The 12,782-nt window shown below is 41.3% G+C and overlaps 2 protein-coding genes across 2 annotated transcripts; both read left to right on the forward strand.

Annotated features, from left to right (window-relative positions):
- The first annotated feature begins 229 nt into the window (after window positions 1-229).
- On the forward strand, window positions 230-1,189 carry LOC113198944 (olfactory receptor 7G2-like). The gene has a single exon (XM_026411821.2). The coding sequence runs from the start codon at window positions 251-253 to the stop codon at window positions 1,187-1,189; it is 939 nt and encodes a 312-aa protein (XP_026267606.2). The 5' UTR covers window positions 230-250.
- Window positions 1,190-7,857: 6,668 nt separating this feature from the next.
- LOC113198937 (olfactory receptor 7G2-like) lies at window positions 7,858-8,793 on the forward strand. Its single transcript, XM_026411814.2, has one exon. The coding sequence runs from the start codon at window positions 7,858-7,860 to the stop codon at window positions 8,791-8,793; it is 936 nt and encodes a 311-aa protein (XP_026267599.2).
- The last annotated feature ends 3,989 nt before the right edge of the window (window positions 8,794-12,782 follow it).

Genomic DNA, 12,782 nt, shown 5'->3' on the forward strand with positions numbered 1-12,782 from the left:
TTCTGAAATGTGTTGGTGTTCTTGTGCGTGTTGAGCAGGGATTGTGGTGAGTATATTAGTTGGTAGGAGCACCGTAACCAATTACCTTGGACTGGGTGTCTTAATAGAAATTTCCATACTAATGGTTCTAAAAATCTAACGATTGAGGAGTCTACCAGGTGGTCCTAACCTGTTTCCAGGTGATGCTGCACCTGCTGGTCCATTAATTTTTAGCTTTCACCCCATCAATTTCATAAGATTTGTCAACAACATGGAACCCAGAAACCAAACAGCCATTTCAGAATTCCTTCTCCTGGGACTGACAGAGGACCCAGCCCTGCAGCCCCTCATCTTCAGTCTATTCCTGTCCATGTATCTGGTCACCATCCTGGGGAACCTGCTCATCATCCTGGCCGTCAGCTCTGACCCCCACCTCCACACCCCCATGTACTTCTTCCTCTGTAATCTTTCCTTGAATGACATCTGCTTAAGCACAAGCATGATTCCAAAGATGCTGGTGAACATCCAGACACGGAATCAGAGCATCTCTTACGCAGAATGCATCTCGCAGCTCTGCTTTGTCTTGGTTTTTAGTGTCTTAGAAAATTTTCTCCTTGCAGTGATGGCCTATGACCGCTATGTGGCCATTTGCCACCCCCTTAGCTACATGGTCATCATGAACCCCTGCCTCTGTGTTGTGCTTGTCCAGGTCTCTCTGATCATCAGCGCTGGGGATGGCCTGCTGCACACTCTGATGGTGCTGCGGCTGTCCTTCTGCACAGACCTGGGGATCCCCGACTTCTTCTGTGAACTTGCTCAGCTCATCAAGCTGGCCTGTTCTGACACCCTTATTCACAACATCCTGGTATATTTGGCAGCTTGCGTATTTGTTGGTATTCCTTTCTCTGGAATAATTTTTTCTTACATTCACATTGTGTCCTCTGTGTTAAAAATGCCATCATCAGGAGGAAAGCACAAAGCCTTTTCCACCTGTGGGTCTCACCTGTCTATTGTTTTCTTGTTTTATGGGACATCTTTTGGGGTGTATATTACCTCTGTATTTAGTGACTCCCCCAGAAAGACTGCAGTGGCTTCAGTGATGTACACTGTGGTCCCTCCAATGCTGAACCCCTTTATCTACAGCCTGAGGAACAGGGACATGACGGGGGCTTTGAGGAAACTCTCTGGCAGGATATTGGCTCATCTGTAATGATTCATTTGCTTTGCACAAGGGTTTCTCCACTATGTCAAGATGACATCATTACTGGTGGTCCTGAATCCCTGTCACTTATATTCTTACAGGACCTCTTCAAAAATAATGAGGTCACATGACTGGGTGCATTGTGACTTGGCTTATAACCTCACTTTGCTTTCTGTCTAACTCTGTAATGCTGGATGCATGACTTCATTTCTCTAAATACCATTGATTTACTCAGGTTCCATGGAAGAAGAGCCTATGTCAGAGTTCAAAATTTCAGAAAGAAACAAATTTGGTGCTTCCTCATAACAGGCAAGTTAGACACAGTGGACAGGCCAGGGACCATAAGCCCAATGGTAGTCATACCTAGGGAATAATTTGTAAAGAAGAATAATAATAAGGAGACAGAGACAAGGTGCAGAGGTAGGGAAGGTGGCAGAGTAGCACTTTGTCCAAGCGGCCACCTTTATTTATACCAATAGGTTACATTAGGTCTTTAGTACCATAACCACATTTAGGAAGGCTGCTTATTCTGCAGTTATATTTCATAGTTACAATGTGCAGTGTCAGGAGCTTTGTGCAGCTCTCAGGAAGGTCCACTGTCTGAAGTTACTGTTAGTTGGGCAGCTCCAGGAGCACCGGAGCTTGGGGAAACCTTGTAGTTATCTAGCAAGCAAGTTCCTCTATTCCCAGGAGTTATGTGCCTAAGGTTAAGGTTGACGCTGATAAGACTCTATCTAGCATTGCCGTAGCAACCAGGTAACCTATGCCTTTGCCCAGAAACTTTCTCAGGCACAGTAAACATGCCACAGCCATGAAGTCATCAGGGATCCACATCCCAAACACAGAACCCCTAAAATAGTTTTCACCTGATGACTTAATTAGGCTGAAGTGAATTTCCTCCTTAGACTTAATACTAACGGGAGGTAAAGGGATTACATAAAGCAATTACTGATGCAAGTTACTGGCAGCAAATATGTTTCTCAGGTAGTAATAGCATCTACCATACTCCATTTTAATTTCTATCATTAAAATGGCTTAATTCCATATTACTGTTTTGAAATGATTGCGACATCTTTGAAACTCATCAAGGAAGATGCCTTCATTCCTAATAAGAAAATAAAGTCCAGTGACAATAAACTGAAACAACAAAGAGAGTTACTGTTCACATCAAGGATGTGTGAGCAGAGAATCTACAGGGACAGAGAGCAGGGCTTCCTTCAGTCCTCCCTGAGGTGAGCTCATCCCAGGGCTGGTTCTCCCTCAGGAACCCAGGAGATAGGAACAAACTGAGGTGTCGCACGTGGGCATGATGCCAGAGATGGAATGCTGAGGGTCCTCCCCTTGGTCCTTTTTTCTGTGAACCTACCAAATTGCATCTCTGTAGTAGACTGAATGGTTGTCCTCTAAATGCACCCAGATCCTGTCCCAATTACTTGTACTTCTCTTATGTGATAAATGTGTGAATGTTACTCATATGATAATGGGGGAAAGAGGATTTGCAGAAGAGAAGGGTATCTTGGTTCACCTGGGTGGCCTTCAGTGTAATGATGTCTCTTTACAAGATAAAAGTGGAGAAGACACAGAGAAAAGTGGGAGGCATTGTATCTGTGGAGATGGAATCTGTATTGAGCCAGCCAGTACTGACCTCCAGTATTCGATCATTTTTTTTTAACCGCATCATTGTGATTTCCACTCTAGTGCATTTTTATCACTCTTGCAGATATTCCTATACTTTTCATCTCATAAATTTGTTTCATTTTGACCTTGCCTTTTCTGAGAATGAACCACAGAAAAATTGCTAAAACTAGAAACTCTGCCTTAGGATCTGCTTCTGTGGAACACAGGCAGAGAGAATATGTTTAGTGGATAGAAATCATGTGCCAATGTCGACCGCTGGTAATGAATAGATTAATCACATGTCACGTTCTTCTCGTCATTGGGCTTCCCCATCAATCCTGATGTTGTCCATTTAGCAGTTATCCATCTATTTTCAGTGCTTGAGTTGTGTATTGAGACCTTGAAGTTCAGGGACATCTTTTTGATGGGGATGTCATTTGGGTATCTATTTTTCTTATGTTGTGATCAAAGCTGTGTGAATATTCTCCTCTGTGTCTTCTGGAGGAAATAAACATATTTTGACATACATAGTGAAATTACTAGCTATTGCATAGTAACTTTTGGGTTGGATGAAGAATATTTCTAAATAGTATAATGAATTTAAGTTGTAATTAGATATTCCTTGTGTTTTACGTCACTTGCAGAATACTTTATTTACCTCGACAATCTAATGGATGTAAAACATTAATTAATTTACATTTCTTATTATGACACTGAGAGTCTTCTCACATATTATGAGCCATTTATTTTCTTCCCTTGTTAAATAAATGTTTATGGTATTTCCATTGACCTGCCTGTCATTTTCTTTTCCAAATAGACAAATTATTTATGCATTTGGAATAGCAATTCTTTGAAGTTTGTAATAGTAAAATTTTATTTTGGGGGAGTGTGCCTCCTTTGCCATGTGCTTTATACTATATCATGGATGTCCAAAAGTGCTTGGTTTTAGCAGGTTTTAATTTGTCAGTATTTTCTCTCTTGGTCTGTACACAGCAAGTCTTGACATTGAAATGACTAATCACCTCAACAAATAAATTATTCTCTTTCCTTTTGCAATTGAGGCTGAAACCACCTGAAATTTATTTGTCTTTCATAAGAGGAAATATATCCAAATTCATTTTTATTTTAGCATGATTTATGAAATAGTCCATCCATTCACTGTAATATCAATTCAGCAATAAAGAAGCCATTCATTCATGAGTTAATGTTTTCCTGGACTCCCTTTTTTTGAATAATAAGATAACTATGTATTCTTGAAACAATATCTCTTGTCTTACTGATCTCAACACATCAATCAATTATATCTAGTTCAGTGTGGTAACAAACAAGCCCTCAAGTTTTTTACATACAATCACAAAATGGCTTTGTATCACAAATTAAGTTCTTTTCTGATAGTTTGGAATTTTCTGTAAAATTGTGGATAAACAAGACACAGTTTTACTCTGTGACTGTGTGTGTGTGTGTGTGTGTGTGTGTGTGTGTATACACGAACCAGCACATACATGCACCAATACTATGAAATTTGGAAAACTTGGCTGTAAAATTCTAAAAAGGAAGCAAAATATTGATTAAATGCTTAGTCCATTATGATTACAGAGAATGTATTAGAAAAGTCTGCCTATAATGTTCAAGAACAAATTCAAATTTCACTGAGCAATAAATAGAATGAACCCTATAGGGTTGCATTATTATGGGACTCTCTGTGCATTACCACTTCTGTTTATATGTTGATATCTTCATGCATGTCTTATTTTGAGTTGAATTGCAATGTCATATTTCCTGATTTCATCTGTGAGTATAGTTGTGACTCTAAAGATACCTTGAAAGAAAGGTACCTAGTACAGAAGGAAGGGTGCCCATATGTCAGTGGTGCTTTGATGAACATGAGCAGAGACATTTCTCACAAGAAGAAATGCAAATGTCCAACAAATACATGAAGAAATGTTCATCTCCTGAGGGCAATCAGGAAGATGCCAATCCAAACTATACCAGGACTTCATCTCGCTCCAGTTCTGGTGGCAAGTATGAAAATACAAATAATAATAAGTGCTGAAGATGTGGGAGAAAGGTTCTCTTACATGTTGTTGGTGGGACTGAAAATCACCACAACCACTCTGAAAAGTGGTATGGAGATTCCTCAAAAGACAAGGAATGGAACCACCCCATGACTCAGCTATCCCACTCCTTAGTATTCAACCTAAAGAATTAAAATCAGCATACTACGGTGATATATGCATACCAATGTTTATAGCAACATGATTCACAGTAGCCAGTTTATGAAACCAGCCTAGGTGTCCCTCAATAGATGATTAGATAAAGAAATGGAGTCTTACTCAGCCATAAAGAAGAATGGAATTATGTCATTCTCTGGTAAATGGATGGAGCTGGAGAGCATCATGCTGAGTGAAACAGGCTGGTCTCAGAAACGCAAAAAAGTTTCTCTCATATGTTGACACCTGAGCAAACCAAGGGTAAAGGAGAAGGAAACCCATGAAAAGAAGAGATATCAGTGGAGCTGAGGAAGGGGGTGGAGGAGGAGGAAGGAGGGACGGGGAAAGGAAAGAACTGGGAAATGAAATGGACCAAATTATACTATGTACATGTATGAATATACCATAGTGAACTGCACCTCAATGTGTATCTATAAAGCATGAATTTAAAAGCTATAAGTAAGTAGAAGGAAAACCAGTGGAGCAGTGGAAGGGGAAGAGAGGAGGAAGGAGGGAAGGGAAACAGAAAGAACTGAGGCCTGAAGTGGAGCAAATTATAGTCCATGCTTTTATAATTATGTCAAAATGAACTCCAACATTATGTATAACTATGTTGCTTCAATCCATCCATCCATCAATACAATAAGGCTTTGACTTGATTTCTTATCTGTCAGGGTCATAGTTGCCTCATCCATCACCAATAGGGTCTCTACTCCTGAATTCAGTTTACTGAGTTTGGATATTTGAAGATATGAAGAACACCATATCATAAATCCATCCACCAAGTCAATAGCGAGCTTGTTTATGTTCTTCCTTGGAGAGTTTTCTGCAACCATAAGGTGGTCTACGTCCACAGCCATGGATTTAGGCAATGCTTGACTCTTGGGTTAGCCCATACTTCTGGAGAAAAGCAAGCTCTACCTCTGCCTTTAGCAACTAGTCCTCTGGAACCCTGAGGTTGCAATATCTAGAAAGAAGAAATATTTCTTGTTTATGGGGAAACATCCACGGCCCCTTTTACTTCTATTCTTGACAAATTGTGTCAAGTTCTTTATTGGTACCAGTAAAACATTATCCTCTTTTAATATTTGCTGTTCTCTTTGTGTGGTACATAGAAAAAAATGACCTTTTTTAAATTCCATTGATGCCTTTGTTCATTTTAACTATGACTCATTGGTGTAAGTATTGATGGGGTTAAGACGGTAAAGAAAGATATCACAATGCACAGGATACACTGGCGCACTCCTGTAATCCCAAAGGCTCAGGAGGCTGAGGCAGGAGGACCACAAGTTCCAGACCAGCCTCAGCAATTTAGTAAGGCCCTAAGCAATATAGTGAGAACCTGTCTGCAAATTAAAAAAATAAAAAGGGCTGGGGATGTGGCTCAGTGATTGAATGCCCCTAGGTTCAACACCTAGTACCAAAAATAAAATAAAATAAAATCACAATACCATCTTGAAAATTATAAATTTATATGGAATAAGTTAACATGGTGTAAAATGTGTTAATCACACATGAAAATATCAAAACCCTTAACTAAAAATGTCTTTGAAGTGAACACTAATATGAATAACACATTCACCCATTAAAAGATGTCCAAAATCTAAACAAATGTGCTGAGTTTATGGACACATTTGCATAGTTCTTTCTTTTGGTAATTTAGTAAGTAACATTTCTTCATTAAAAAATGAAGAATCATAATTTCAACTCACAGTCTCTTTCTGTGAAAAAGACTGTTGAAACCACCACGGTGAAAATGTTAAATTCTGAACAAGGTGTCATGGTCTGTCTGTATTTTGGACCATTAGCTGTGATCATAGAAAACAGATTATAATCCTCTGTGCTAAATATAAAGTACAAAAATTAAGGTTCAGTCAACACCAATTGTAGTTAAGAAAAGATGTGCCTGAGTTGCTGTATTTTTAAATATTTAGATAACATTTAAAATGACCCTATTTATACCTGAATCTGTAAGACATTCTCACACCTAAAAAGGGCAACAGATTTTGAGATAAAATGTGATCGATAGATGTGACTTAGTTTGTAACTCACAAGGAACACAGGACTGTATCATAGAAGAGGTGTGTGTGAGGTGTGCAGAAACAAGAACACACCTGGCCTTGGGGTCAGGAAATCAGCCGTCCTGAACGCCTCACCTCCAAAGTCCTGGTCTCTGGGGACATGCACTCCTGGGATTAGAATGACAGTAAAATAGCTAGTTTAATGAGGACCTTGGATTTTGAGCCCCCAGGGATATGGAGATAATAGGAGCTGGCCTGTGATGTCACTGGACGACCCTGCCCCAGTCAGGAAGCAGCTCCGGAGCCTCCTCCCAGAGATGAACCCTCAGACCAAGATCCCAGTCTCTCACTGAGTGTGTCTGCGCGTTTGGAGGACACATCTTCCATCTTCAGTGTACAGCTGGGATGCTCCACCTCATTGCTCTTGGAGCCAATCAGGGAGCACAGGGCCCCCTAATTAATGGTCAGAAAGTGAGTGCAGTTGTTTTATGAAAATCTCACCCTGCAGAAGCAACAAGAAAAGGACATAAGTGAGATGAAGAGAAAGCAGTGCCCACTCGGCTCCTGTGGAACGTCTTCTTCCCAGGCACGTTCTCACGGGTCAGCACCAAGACGCACCCAGCTCTCATCGTTCCTGCCTCAATCTCTCTGCAGTAACAGATTCCATTCACTGGAGTCTTTATGTTTTATTATATCTTGACTCTTTTTTAATATTTATTTTATTCTCATGTGGTGCTGAGGATGGAACCCACGCATGCTGGGCAGCGCTCTCCCACTGAGCCACAACCCAGCCCTTGACTCTTTCTTTCCCTTCAGATTTATCACCAACATGGAACCCACAAACCACACAGCGGCTTCAGAATTCTTTCTCCTGGGACTGACAGAGGACCCAGCCCTGCAGCCCCTCATCTTCAGCCTGTTCCTGTCCATGTACCTGGTCACCATCCTGGGGAACCTGCTCATCATCCTGGCCGTCAGCTCTGACCCCCACCTCCACACCCCCATGTACTTCTTTCTTGCCAATCTTTCCCTCACTGACATCTGTTTAAGCTCAAGCACCATCCCCAAGATGCTGGTGAACATCCTAACACAGAATAAGAGCATCACCTACCCGGCCTGCCTCACCCAGGTCTGCTTTGTCTTAGTCTTTGGTGGCTTGGAAAATTGTCTGCTTGCAGTGATGGCCTATGACCGCTACGTGGCCATCTGCCATCCACTCAGGTACACAGTCATCATGAACCCCTGGCTGTGTGGACTGCTGATGCTGTTTTCCTTGTTGGTTAGCCTTGTGGACGGCCTGCTGCACACTCTGATGTTGCTGCATCTGTCCTTCTGCACAGCCCTGGAGATCCCCCACTTCTTCTGTGAACTTGCTCAGATCATCAAGCTGGCCTGTTCGGATATCTTCGTTGATAACATCCTGATCTATGTTGTAGCTTGCCTATTTGGTGGCGTTCCTGTCTCTGGGATCATTTTCTCTTACGTGCACATTGCGTCCTCTGTCTTGAGGATGCCCTCAGCAGAAGGAAAGCACAAAGCCTTTTCCACCTGTGGGTCTCACCTGTGTGTTGTCTCCCTGTTCTATGGGACAGCTTTTGGGGTGTACATTAGCTCTGCAGTTTCTGACTCCCCCAGGAAGACTGCAGTGGCTTCAGTGATGTACACAGTGGTCCCTCAGTTGGTGAATTCATTTGTCTATGGTTTGAGGAACAAGGACATGAAGGAGGCCTTGAGGAAACTCCTCAGTGGGAGAGCTGTTCTATGATGTGTTGTTTGCCCTTTTTTTTTTTTCTGAACTGGCTTTCTAGAATAGTTAACAGTGAAAACATGTGTGATGAGCTATAATTCCTGACTCTTCTGTCACTATACTCTTCTAAATTAATGAACTCACATAATGGCCAAGTGGATTTTAAATCACCCTGAATCCTGGCGTGGCTTTTTGTCTAGTTCTGTGGTATTTGCAACATGATTTCTCTCCCCAAAGACAACTTTGCTGCTTTGATTCCACAGAGGCAGGCCCTGAAGCAAGGATTCCAGTCTGAGAATTTTCTTTGCATTGAAGTCTCAGAAGAAGGCAAGTTAGTGAAGGATGGCAGGATAAGGGTGGTATTTAAGCAACGCTTGGCCATATTAAGAGAATCTCCTCCACTGATCACAGCTGGGGCCATTAGAATTGCATTCCAGTGTCAATCTAATGCAAGCAAAGGGGTGGACATTCATATCCTCAGAAGCAAAGGTCCTTCTTTGTGTGTGTGTGTGTGTGTGTGTGTGTGTGTGTGTGTGTCTCAATGTGTTTGTATACATATGTATAAAAGTAAAAATTATATTACTTCGAATGAATACTTGATAGTGAAATTCAAAAATTCTTTAAAAAGGGATGAAATGTATGCTTTTTTAGTCAATTTGGTTAGAGGGAATATGTTAGAAACTCTTCTTTTTAATATCCAAAATAATGTTCACCTTTCACTTAGCCATACTTAGAATCACCCACTATGGTTGCATTTTATTGTATACTCACAGTGTCACCTCTTCTACTTTTATTATTTATTTATAAATACCAATTATAGCATTAGGTTCTAGTTACCTATAACTATATGTATAACTCACAGGTATACATGTAACTCATGTATAACTGTGCAAAAACTAGTTGTAACAATATTTATATATACTATGTATAACTAAAACTATACACTGCAATTGTCTTCTATAGCTACATTTTAGTTTTGAGTTGAAGGGTGTGTCCGTCTTCCTGATATTGTGTGTAAAGGTCGTTGTGACTCTAAAGCAACCTAAGGAAAAAAGATAAGAATCGTGTACAAACAAAAGGTGTATCATGAGTTCCTCATGACAGACATGAACGGAAAGAGGGGGAGGAAACAGACCGTGGAACCAGGGTTTCTCAGGATGAGGGATCAGCCAGCATCAGGTTGGGAAAGAAAACGACGTTCTCCAATGTCTCAATTCCTGAGTCAATCCTGGCTCCCGCCTTACGGTGCAAGGACTTCACTGTCAACGAGTGAGCCCCTGCTATATAACTTGTGTTCAAATACTTAAAACTCCTCCTCAACTCTAAGAGGTGTTGAGGTGTCCAGCCGTCCATTCCCCTTCTTCCTCAAGGGTGTCCTCACCAGCTGCACCAGCTACAGGGGCACTTGTATGGGCAGATGGTATATTTTTCCTCCTAGATTTCAAGATTTTTCTCGAATTTGTCCAAAGAGGCTCTGTCCTGGCCTCTCCTCTCACAGGGCCACAGCCGGTCTCCACTCAGGTCTCTGCTCCTCAGTTGGGTTTGCTGACTCTGCTTCCTGCTGGTGGAGAAGGTCACGACCCCACCCACCGAGCCGCACTGGGCTGGGTTAGGGCCCTCCTTGAAGGTTGTCCTGAAACTGTCATGGGATCCAAGTCTGCGGGCCTGGGTCTGGCAGTGCTCCCACAGAGCAGCTGTGCCCGTGCCCGGGCCACTCAGGTCCTCTAGGACACTGTGTCCTCAATGCCTGGAAGGAGGAAGAATGTTCTCACTAAAGGACATAATCTATAGGACCCTTTGGTTTTGGCTGTTCACCACAATACGAAAAAATTTTTTTGTTGTTGTGACCTGGAAATTTCAGTATAATTTTACATATTACTGTTCTCTGTGTGATACGTGGAAAAATTCACCTTTCTTAATAATGTCACTGATGTCTTTGAAAATCTCATCTATTTTTTATATTTTTAAGGGAAAGGAATTAGGAGAGTGAAAAAAAGACACCACAGGGCAAGGTTTTATAGACTCATTCAGAAGCAAGAAACCTGCAGCAAAATAAATTGGTAAACATATAAAAATATTGAGGTCCTTAAGTGTAAATGGTTTAAAAATCTACACTACTGTGGTGCTCTGTCCCCACCTACTAAATGATGGTGCATATATATTCAAATCTACTGAGCATCTGGACACATCTGCTTATTGTTGCCTTTTAGAGATTCTGTAACTGAATTAACCTCTTATTTTAAGTTGAAGACCGTAATTTTATCTCACAGTCTTTTAATGTGAATAAAAGTATACTTTGTAATGCAATTAGAAAAGGATTTTGTAAAATGCCCATAGGAAATAGTATCCTTGTCTATACTTGCTACAATTAATAATGATTTAAAAAATCATTTTTTATCATTATTAATCATAGGTTAGAATCTTCTGATCAACATATAAAAAATGAAAATTAAGGATCAGGAATCATTAATGACATTAAAAAGATGCCTCTGAGTATTTTTTTTATTATAACCACTTAGTTGTATTTTTGATCAGGGTTGTAATACCCATATTCACAAACTATATTTTCACATCTAAAAGAAAAATGGGCTACATGATATGCAATAGGTACATTTTCTTTGCTGGTAAGTATATATTTGGGGTTTACTGGAAAACTGCCACGGGTCTCACTTGCAAGGCACCATGAGTGGAGGGGAGGAGAAACAGTGGAGAGAACTGGGTGATCTGCACCTGGCTTCTGGGGCCAGGGGACAAGCCAGCCTGAAAGCCTCCCTTCTGTTTCCTTGGTCTTCAAGGATATGCACCCCAGGGATCAGAAGGTAGTGAAATTACTAGTCTAACAAGGAGCTTGCATATTGAGCCCCAGGGGTGTGGAGACTGCATAGAGTCAGCTTGTGGCCACCCCACTCCACAGCCCTGCCCAGTGGAGAAGCAACACTGGAGCCTCCTCCTAGAGACATGACCCTTCCTGACCAGGACCCGTGGACCCAGTCAGTCTGTCTGCACTTCCTGGGTGTGCAACGCCCACCACCAATACACAGATGAGGCGTTGAACATGGTTCCTCTTGAAGCCAACCAGGTAACATGATATCCTTTGTTCATGCACTGGAAGTGAATTTAGGTGTTGCTCACGTACCCATATCCTTTATTGTTTAGTTCATTTAATTTATTATATATTTCATCCCAAGTGCACTGCCAATGAATATTGGTTTCTTGCTCCTCCGTGACCAACCTTCCAGAGCAATACTCCTATGCTGGGTTTGCATTTACCGCGTAAGGCATGGTTTCCTTCTCTCTTCTATCCTCACATGCCCTGACACATGGCTTCCATCTGAGCAGTAAAAGGTGCTATGTTCGGGCTGGTATTGTGGCTCAGTGGTAGAACACTTGCCTTGCAAGTGTGAGGTACTGGGTTTGATTCTCAGCACTGCATATAAATAAAAGATTTAAATAAAGCTCCGTTGACAAATAAAATGTTTTTTTAAAAAAAGGTGCCCTGTTCCTTTACTGTCAGAAACAGTAAAGGGGGCTAGGGTTGTGGTTCAGCGGTTGAGGCTCGCCTCACATTTGCAAGACCCTGGGTTCGATCCTTAGCACCACATAAAAATACATAGGTAAAATAAAGGTATTGTGTACAACTATAACTAAAAATAAATATTAAAGAAAACAATAAAGGGCCCCCGAAAAGTGAGGGTGTGAAGTTCCCGAGTGCTGTACACTGAGCTGTGTGCTTTCTTTCTATTCACTTCTCTTCCCCAGTTTTTTTTTTCCTCAAGCTTCACTGAAACATGACTGAATGGCAAATATTTACGATGTTCAAGGTGATGGTTAATAACCTATGAATACAATCAAGCTAATGAACACAGCCATCACAGTCCCCATTGTACAAATGGGACTTCCAGGATGCTCATGCTGTTGAAGCTTTTTCCCATTCAAAAAGCAGGTTTGGGAGCTTGGATCATATTCAGAGTGTGTGACATTACACCAATGTGTCACCTAATGAGAAT

This window comes from Urocitellus parryii, chromosome 3 (assembly GCF_045843805.1).
Source record: "Urocitellus parryii isolate mUroPar1 chromosome 3, mUroPar1.hap1, whole genome shotgun sequence".
Lineage (NCBI taxonomy): Eukaryota > Metazoa > Chordata > Mammalia > Rodentia > Sciuridae > Urocitellus > Urocitellus parryii.